The sequence below is a fragment of the Ammodytes marinus genome, assembly GCF_949987685.1.
Source record: "Ammodytes marinus genome assembly, chromosome: 12".
Classification (NCBI taxonomy): Eukaryota; Metazoa; Chordata; class Actinopteri; order Uranoscopiformes; family Ammodytidae; genus Ammodytes; species Ammodytes marinus.
This window is the reverse complement of record NC_137216.1, coordinates 28,151,839-28,161,838: the sequence shown is the minus strand read 5'-3', so window position 1 is coordinate 28,161,838 and position 10,000 is coordinate 28,151,839. Positions and strand designations below refer to the sequence as shown.

The 10,000-nt window shown below is 40.4% G+C and overlaps 1 protein-coding gene across 1 annotated transcript in view; it reads left to right on the top strand.

The window, feature by feature from the left end:
* Positions 1 to 10,000, top strand: part of dgkg (diacylglycerol kinase, gamma) — a gene marked incomplete at both ends in the record, with an annotated part of 107,261 nt that overhangs the window by 41,444 nt on the left and 55,817 nt on the right. Inside the window, 3 exons of the mRNA XM_080038632.1 lie at positions 1,129 to 1,214; positions 1,599 to 1,688; positions 5,508 to 5,668. Of these exons, the coding sequence (XP_079894758.1) occupies positions 1,129 to 1,214; positions 1,599 to 1,688; positions 5,508 to 5,668 (337 nt within the window). The remainder of the gene's footprint in view (positions 1 to 1,128; positions 1,215 to 1,598; positions 1,689 to 5,507; positions 5,669 to 10,000) is intronic.

The window sequence follows — 10,000 nt, the reverse complement described above, 5'->3', positions numbered from 1 at the left end:
AACACTATAACTAAACTATCCACAGCACCAGCCAGATTATCTCCATTGTAATAACGTAGACATGATTTAGAGGGTGTAGAGGGTGTATTTGGACCAGGTGTTACGGTGAGAAGAGTGGCATGGTGTCCTGCGTGCAGCTGTCTCTCCCCGGCTGAGAGAGAGAGATGAAAGATGTTGTCGACACCTTTGTCCCACCAACACATTAAAGGTCTCTTTGAAGGGCACGCACTCACTGACCACTCTGTGTGACCACGGTTTCTAGGGAAAGAACACAGCTGGAGAGGGCACACATTGATTAAGCTCTTTCTCTTTATCTCTGTCGCTCTCTCGCTTTATCTGTGTGTGTGTGTGTGTGTGTGTGTGTGTGTGTGTGTGTCTCTCTCTCTCTTTTTCTTTATCTCTCTCTCTCTCTCTCTCTCTGTCTGTATCTCTCTCTCTCACTTTGTCTCTCTCTCTGTCTCTCTCTCTCGCTCTCTCTCTCTCTATTTTTCTTTATCTCTCTCGCTCTCTCTCTCTCTCTTTTTCTTTATCTCTCTCTCTCTCACTCTGTCTCTCTCTCTCTCTCTCGCTCTCTCTCTCTCTCGCTCTCTCTGTTTGCGTGTCTTTCTGTCCCTCAGTTCAGGGCATTAGATCATTCAGAGCTTATAAGAAAATCCCAGTCTCCAATGCCTTCAAAATCTAATTAACGGATTTACTAGTATCACCTATCAAGGACGTAGGCAGGATTTTTTCAAATACTGAAGTCTAAAATTGAATTCTTCAATTAAAAGAACCTAAAGAAAACAATGACAGATGGCGTGACCTCTGTGTGTCTTCAATGGTGGATATGGGCACGTTTCTCCCAGTAACCATGAGATCGGTGGTTCGATCCCCGGCACCGGACAGGAGGGTGTTATTTGTAGTACTAGTGGTGGCTACAGTGCCCACCATCTCTACCATTGTGTCCTTGAGCAAGACACTTAACCCCAAACTGCTCCAGGGGCGCTGTACTATGGCTGAAAAAAAAATATCAATGTAGCAATTGACTAATAAAGTAACTGAATTTAACATAACATCCCAAAACAGTTCCTTTGTAAAACCCTTCCTTTGTTTCATGATGTATTTAAAGTATCTTCTATCTGTCAATAGGCTGAACTTCTTCCATGACGTGCCTGACTTCCGGGTGCTAGCATGTGGAGGAGATGGCACCGTGGGCTGGATCCTGGACTGTATAGGTACACAGACTGTCAGAATTACAATAAACTTTATTCGTATAGAACTTTTCTTTACAATCAGTCATTCAGCTTTGCAGTAATTGCCAGATAAAATTTAAAGTGTCACGCTCGTTTTTATCCAATCAGGAGACAGAGCGCTATAAAGAGGCGGGTCTCTGTGCCCGTTAACGATTTTTTTGGCATTACTTTCTTCCCATCAGGGTTGGCATTAGCAATGTTGCCAGATCTCGACGAATTACCTGATAAAATAATGTTAATTAAACCAATCGACACAATGCCTTAAGTAGTAAAAATAGATCTACATTTAGTTATTCCTTATATCTAGGAGGAATTGGTTGTCTCATGGACTGTTAAAGACGGATGTGTTTGTCCTTTCTGTTGCAGATAAACTGAACTTTGCGCGACATCCTCCGGTGGCCATCCTGCCTCTGGGCACAGGCAACGACCTGGGACGCACTCTGCGCTGGGGAGGAGGTCAGACACTTAATCAATCCTGTGTGTGTGTGTGTGTGTGTGTGGGTAGGTGGGTGAGTGAGTGAGTGAGTGAGTGAGTGAGTGAGTGAGTGAGTGAGTGAGTGAGTGTGTGTGTGTGTGTGTGTGTGTGTGTGTGTGTGTGTGTGTGTGTGTGTGTGTGTGTGTGTGTGTGTGTGTGTGTGTGTGTGTGTGTGTGTGTGTGTGTGTGTGTGTGTGTGTGTGTGTGTGTGTGTGTGTGTGTGTGTGTGTGTGTGTGTGTGTGAGTGAGTGAGTGAGTGAGTGAGTGTGTGTGTGTGTGTGTGTGTGAGACCATAACTCAATCATCTCTGTGTCAATGTGCTTCTATTTAAAATACATGACTTTTAAACTTTTTCCCAACATAAATATATATGGGTACATTTTGACCCGTAACACCACAGATGTCACTATGGTTAAAAGTATACATTTCTAAAATAAAATGAAAGTAATTATTTCTAGAAAGTGTGTTCTAATATTAGACTATTATAATCAGATTGTTGACTATTTGACAGAAGTCTAAACCCTCTGCGGTTCAAATTAGCTTGTGAATAATGACTGTAGTTTCAGGAAGGGTCTCAGTTGTCTGTGTGTGTGTGTGCGTGCTTGTGTGTGTGCGTGCGTGCGTGCGTGCGTGCGTGCGTGCGTGCGTGCATTCTTGTATGTGTGTGTGTGTGTGTATGTGTGTGTGTTTGTGTGTGTTTTGAGGAAATGAGAGATTGTGAAGAGGATAGTGGGGAGCTGTTATGTGTCAAATTAAAATCTGTTAATATGCAAAGCACTTGTGGTGTGAATGCTCTGCCAGCCTTTGATTAGTTTCAGTTCTCTGGGCCAGTAATTAGACTGGCTCCTTATGAATGCTGTGATTGTTAGAGCTAGAGGGATCAGCAGGACACTCACCCGGGGTTATGAATGATATTTAGTCAATAAGCTGCACTGTGTGTGTGTGTGTGTGTGTGTGTGTGTGTGTGTGTGTGTGTGTGTGTGTGTGTGTGTGTGTGTGTGTGTGTGTGTGTGTGTGTGTGTGTGTGTGTGTGTGTGTGTGTGTGTGTGTGTGTGTGTGTGTGTGTGTGGTTGAATAGATTAATTTCATCCAGATATAAACATTGAATAATAGAAGTGAGAGCTGGATTCTTTGCAGCCATTTGACCTGTTGAGTATTTGCAGTGTTAGCGAGTGAGATCTGTTTTGTGTAAAGGTGAGTCAGTGGCTGTGTTCGAAAAGCCCCACTAACGTCCTACTCATACTAATTTTGACGTCAATTTGAGTATGCGAGTATGTGTAGGCGAGAAATGCCCGGATTATTACTTACTTCCGGGAAGAATTTGTGTATGCATCGATAGTTTACTTTTCCTACTCAACCGCCCCACAATGCATTGCGTCTTTTCAAATGAAACAATTTATTTTATTCTTTATTCTTTATTGCTTCTGTATACTTCAGTGTAAATGGTCCGACGAACCTCGCATACACAATGGATGTAGACAGTATGTAGTATATACATGCAGAGAGGGAGGACGTTAGTAGGCTTCTCCAACACAGCCAGTTTCTTCAACTACTTGATGGATTGGCATGGCATTTCGTACGGGGATCATGCTAAGAACCAAAAAAAAAAAAAAAAAAAATTAAAAAGATCTGCAAAACATTGATAATTCCCATCAACCTTAGGTGTACTTCAAGTGTTGTGCTTTTTGGAAAATCTTAGCACACATTGCTAATTTAAGATTGTGTACATGGGAAACATACCCCCTTAACATCAACATCTTAGCATTGTCGTTGTGAGCATATACTGTATACAGTGCTGCTTGAAAGTATGTGAACCCCTTGAGCATTTTGGAATTTTATTCAGTTTAACCATTAATCATTCATTTTTATCAATACCAGTATTTTTATATGAAATAACAGATGTTTTTTTTATCAATTCAACATTTTTCTTTTCTGGAAATCGATTGTTAAAACAGATAAAACAAATTATTTGGCAACTATTGTATGTGCAAAAGTTTGTGAACCCTGAGCTGCATTGCTTAAATCGGGCAGGTAAACACAATCAGGTGGGCCAAACTGAGTGATGAAATGGACCAAATGTGCAACATCACAACTCTATTCCTGAGATCCTCTGAGATTTTCTTTCCCTTATGGCATGTCTGACCTGTATGGGTTCACTTTGGTGGGCCTAAACTAACCTGGTTTTATCTCTGTTTTATCTAGTGCCGCCCAATTTCTTCCCTAAAGATCTCTCATTACATTGGTCCATTTCATCATTCAATTTGGCCCAACTGATTGTGTTTACCTGCTCGATTTAAGAACTGCAGCTCAGGGTTCACAAACTTTTGCACATACAAAAGTTGGTAAATAATTTGTTATATCTGTTTTCAAAATTGATTTCCGGAAAAGAAAAATGTTGAATTGACAAACATACATCTGTTATTTCATATAAAAAATACTGGTATTGATAAAAATGAATTAGTAATGGTTAAAATAAATAATATTCCAAAAAGGCTCAAGGGGTTCACATACTTTCAAGCAGCACTGTACGCTTTCCCACATCAGCTCAGTTTGGCTATAGACATTCAGTCTTGTCACACCGTCCGGATGTGAGTTTATGGCTTAGAGACGAAAGGTTTCTGCTGATGACTTACAGTAAGTTGCCATCAGACACTACTCAGGGGTTCATTAGTGTGTGCATGTGTGTGTGTGTGTGTGTGTGTGTGTACAAGTGTTGAGGGATCCAGTGAGTAAGAAACATTATATGAAAAGGAAATTGTACTTTCTGAAATTGCTGTTACATCTAAGGAGTTAATATGAATGTGTTTCCATGCGCACATGGAAACACATTCATATTTCGAACATGACATCATTCACAGTGTGATGGGTCTCATTATTGCCTCACACCTTCGTGGCAACATATTTCCGCTCTTTCTTATTGGCTATTAAGATGCCTGCTACAGGGTCTCCCCGGGGGGTTGTCAGGGGCTGAGGTGGTGAGAGTGGCATTCTCTAGGAAATGGCAGTCCCCAATCAGTGCCATTGTGTTAGAGTTTGAGCCTGTATAATATATAATGCAATTCACCGTGATACCAGGTAAATGTAGAGGATGCCGGACTATGGATTGGGTGAATTGATGATCTCATTGAATTGATGAGGTATATATAGTTAGGATGGAACCACGTTTGAAAATCTTTTGTGCTCGTATTTAGGGGTTGGATACATTTATTTTAATTTTTATTAAAAGCATTCGATTTAAAAGAGAAGATTTTTTTCACCTGATTGCTGAGACAATGATGTAACTTTAAACTATTCCAAAATGAAAAAAAAATAGGAAATTATGTCCTGGAATAATTCTTAAGTATAATAGCACATGACTAAAAAGCAATTTAAAGCCTTTATTTGTTATCATTTTGATTATCATGGCTTACAGTTTATGAAAACCCCAAATTCAAAATCTCAGAAAATAACAATTTTACGTGAAATCATAAAAAAAAAAAAAATGTTGGCCCTCTATAATGTATAATCGTGCATATGTGCTCAGTACTTGATTTGGGCCCCTTTTGCATTAATTCCTGCCTCAGTTCCAATTCCTTTTCCAGGATATTCTAATAATATAAGTTTCACCTTATGTATTATTTTGGCTGTTTTATATTTGTGCATTTTCTTGTATTAATTTTGACTTATTTCCCATTCCTCTCATTTACAACATCCTTCACGTTATTTTTGATGCAAACAATTAATTTTAATTTTTTTTAAATGCATATTTTATTTTCTTCTCTTATATTAATTGAACCCATTCCCCCTTCCTCTCTTCCCAGGTTACGAGGGCGGCAGTCTGGTAAAGTTCCTACGGGACATTGAACACAGCACGGAGGTGGCTCTGGACCGCTGGAACATAGACATAGTCCCTGAAGACAAGGAGGAGAAGGGAGACCCCGTACCACAAAACATCGTCAACAACTACTTCTCCATCGGAGTGGTAAGGACACTGAAAGTTTTTTTTTTTTTTTTTACCTTTATTTATACAGGTATATCCCATTGAGACCGAAGACTCTTTTGCAAGGGAGACCTGTTCCCATTCCCAATCGCACACACATTCATACACCGATAGCAGGCTAACTATCGACATTCACACTAGGCAAGGTGGGTTAAGTGTCTTGCCCAAGGACACAACAACTATGACACAGGTGGCAGGGCGGGGATCGAACCTCCAACCCTTTGATCATCGGCCAACCCGCTCTACCACCTGAGCCACAGTCGCCCCAAAAGTACTCCACTAACTAGTGTTTTAAGACACGGCTACAGAGAATAACATTACATATCACTCACACACTTTCCCATATTACATATTCCTTTTCCTGTGTCACAGAGCCTAGACCCTCTAAAATTAAGGACACTGAAAGTACTGTACTAACTATTAATGCACACAGATTATTTTTAGATAATATAATTAAATATATTAAAAATAATTGAAAAATAATGCGTTAAAAGCATCCGATATATTGATTATTTGTAACTTTGATTAACAGTTGCGTGTATTACAGATAACTATCCTGTCCCCGAATGTGTTAGCTCCTACTTTAGCTGTTAAAATGACACCATAGTGATCAAATACAAGATTATTTGGTCTTTGTGGACGTTGAACAATTAGCCGACTCATCAGTGAGTTTCTGCTCCTCTTGGGGCAGGCTTCATCTTTTAATTGGAGGGGAATAAACACGTTGCCAGGTTGCCGTTGCTAAGAGACATTTTTACAGCTCTGGAAAAAAATTAAGAGACCAGTTTGGATTTTTCCTCAATCTTCATCTCTACATTACGTAATGGAAATGCTTGAAATGACAATATTTTTGGAGTGGGAATTTGGTAGAAATGTTGTCAGTAGTTTGTAGAATAAAAACCAAAATGTTCATTCTACTCAAACATATGTCTTTAAATAGTAAAACAAGAGACACTGAACATTTGGAGTGGTCTCTTCATTTTTTCCCCAGAGCTGTATCTTGCCCTGACGGAGTTATACAGCCCGGTAACGGAGGCTCAGGGACAGTTTTTACAGAGGTGACATACAAGGCCATAGTGTTATCATAGCGCTAGTTGATAGTAGCTGATTTAGCTTCAGTGCTTCAGTCATAATGTGGATGTGTCTCCCACTGAAAAACACTCTGACTAACCACTAAGTATGATACAGAAATATCTGTATCTCAAAAACTACAGGAAGTGTTACCAAATGTTTGCTACCTAGGGATTTTAGAACAACTTAAACTTCAATAATAGATGCCTTTATCCAGTGTGAATTTATTATTTGGCATGTCAAATAATGTTTGTTACTTGTTTTTTTGGCGTTTTTTTTTAATTAAAGCTATACTGTACGATCTGAGAGAGCTAGCATGATTTGAAATTAGCTTGTCCTCGGAGTTCCGTTTAACTCCTCCCTCTCCCCTCGGGACTCCCTCCCCCACCCCTCGACACACAGCCGTGCACGAGCGCTGCTGGCTGCACTTCCCAATTGCACTGTTTACCAGTGATTGTTAACATTTAACTCACACACACAAACACTCACACATAGGCTACATGCAGAAAAGGCCCCAAAGTTTATAGGTTACAGTGTTGTTATTTCTTATAGAGTGTTAAGATGTGTTTTGTTCAGTGTGGATGACAGTATAGCTGTCAGTTAGTGGCCGTGACGTCAGTCGGCCGGAGGGTCTGTCTAGTAAGTTTCCTTTTCTTCTCTCTCTCGGTCAGGTGTGTGAGCGCGCATGTTGCCGCAGTAGTCGACACAGTTGAAACGTGTTTATGTGAATCACCCGTGTGTGAGTAAGTACATGCAGTCCCGATCGCTGTTATAAGTTACAGTTTATGGATGTTATTGACGGCCGCGATTCGCAGGTCGCAACAGCTGTTCTAACGTCTCCTCACGAGCGGAATGTAAGCCTGTGTCTCTTTTCCTGCGATCTATGCTGCTGTGCCTGTGAAAGAAGGAAAATAAAGAGCGGAAAAACCATACTCCTCTTCTCATGCTTATAGTCTGACGTTTTTGGCCTTAAGTGGTGTTCTGGCCGACACCTCTGAAGTGAAACCAGTGATAAGCAGATCAGCGCGGTACCGGTAGGCGACATCCACCAGTTTCCTCCGCTACACTATGCTACATGATGAAAGCTACAGAGCAGTAGCCTACTTAAAAATATAGCCTACTTTTTAATCTTTGGGTTTTGGGGAAAGTAGCAAGTCTTGTCAAGTCAAAAGGCTCAAGTCACGAGTCATTGATGTTAAAGTCCAAGTCAAGTTGCAAGTCTCTTTACATTTTGTCAAGTCGAGTCTCAAGTCATCAAATTCATGACTCGAGTCTGACTCGAGTCCAAGTCATGTGACTCGAGTCCACACCTCTGGTAACTTCTGTGTAGGTTCCATTGTGTAAGCTTGTTATGCTACTTCCACTAGGTCTAGTCCACTGCCAGGTAGCCTACTACGATATGGCACGAACGCTTTCTCTGCCCTCCGTGAACGCGCTCAGGCTCGCACACAGAGGGGAGAGAACGCGCAGGATTGTGATTGGTTCTTTAGATACGGGTCCATCGTCTCCGATTGGTCAGCATTTTAACAGGTTTATAGAAGGTACAGAATTTGGGGGTTTTTCGTTTCTTTTTCATTGCCCATAAGTCATTTATTGCTGTTGGGGTGTAAAAAGCACTTTTCACAACATATTAAAAAGTGCATATTGCAGATAATCTCCTATGATGCCTTTAATATCAACTTCTTCCAGCAACAAAAGCACAATAAATATGTGAAATTAAAAACTTTGCATTTTGGAAGTCCAGGTTGTTGTGGGCCTATTCCTCTCAAAATGTAACATTGTTTAAGTTTCACAATTTGAATAAAACTATAGGAAAAGTGAACTTGTCCATGATATACAATTGTTTGTAGGCTACAGTACCATGTGTGGCTATCCACTCCAAATACATTACTTCAATATTTCTGAATTCCCTGTCTATTTTTAATAGAATTTTACAGAATGTTGCTGCTGTAAACAAACTCATTTTCAGTGCAAATTCACTGTTGCAATAAACAGCATTCGTAATAACCAGCAGACACGGTTATTAAACCTTACATTTTTTATTTTTTTTCTGTGTTTTTGAAGGGTAAAAGTAAACCAGCAACTTTTTCAAGCAAAATTAAAGCATGATACATAAGGCCTATGTTAAATCAAAGTAAACCCTTCTCGTGTGCAAATAAACAGCATATGTAATGTAATTAGGAGCAGAGGAGTGAATATCTCTCAGTGTAGCAGTGGAAAGCAGACTGTTAACCTTGGTGTGCTGCCAAACTTTGAGCTGAGTCATCGCCATGGCAGCTGAAGTAGGTGCCATGGTGACGTCCAGTTTTTTCTTCCTAATCCATTAAACTGGCAAATAAAACTAAGTTAAAGTCATTGGATATAAAGAACATGACATAAGTGTGAATAGGACGTGTGTGTGTGTGTGTGGGGGGGGGGTGTGTGTGTGTGTGTGTGTGTGTGTGTGTGTGTGTGTGTGTGTGTGTGTGTGTGTGTGTGTGTGTGTGTGTGTGTGTGTGTGTGTGTGTGTGTGTGTGTGTGTGTGTGTGTGTGTGTGTGTGTTGGCAAGAGGAGAGTGAACCATAGTGTGTTATGTAACTGCAACCCCACTGATACCTGCGTGTGTGTCTGTGTACGCACCCACGCGTCACACGACATTCTAACCTATAGGTCGCTGCTTGCAGTAGTATTTGACTTGCTGCCCTGAATTAATGATGATTTTTGCTAAAAAAAAATGTTAACCTTTATTTATACAGGTAAATCTCATTGAGACCGAAGACTCTTTTTCAAAGGAGATCTGTTCCCATTTACACGTTACCATTCACACACACATTCATACACCGATAGCAGGCTAACTATTGACATTCACACGAGGCAAGGTGGGTGAAGTGTCTTGCCCAAGGACACAACAACCATGACACAAGTGGCAGGGCGGGGATCGAACCTCCAACCCTTCGATCATTGGCCGACCCGCTCTACCACCTGAGCCACAGTCGCCCTCATTTGATATCTGCATTGTATAATGAGATGCAGAACTCTTCAAACTTCAACGAACTACAAACAGTACTATAAAGTAATGTGATGTAACTTTATTTGAACAAAAGAAACATTGTACCAGGTTTTAGCAAATTGCTATTTCCGCCTGCAGTCCCTCGCCAGGTAATACGAATAAGTAAGATAAAAAATTAAGAGTTTAGTCTGGATTTTTATTAAATCTTTATCTCTACATAACTTATTGAAAATACTCTTAATGACATTTTTTTT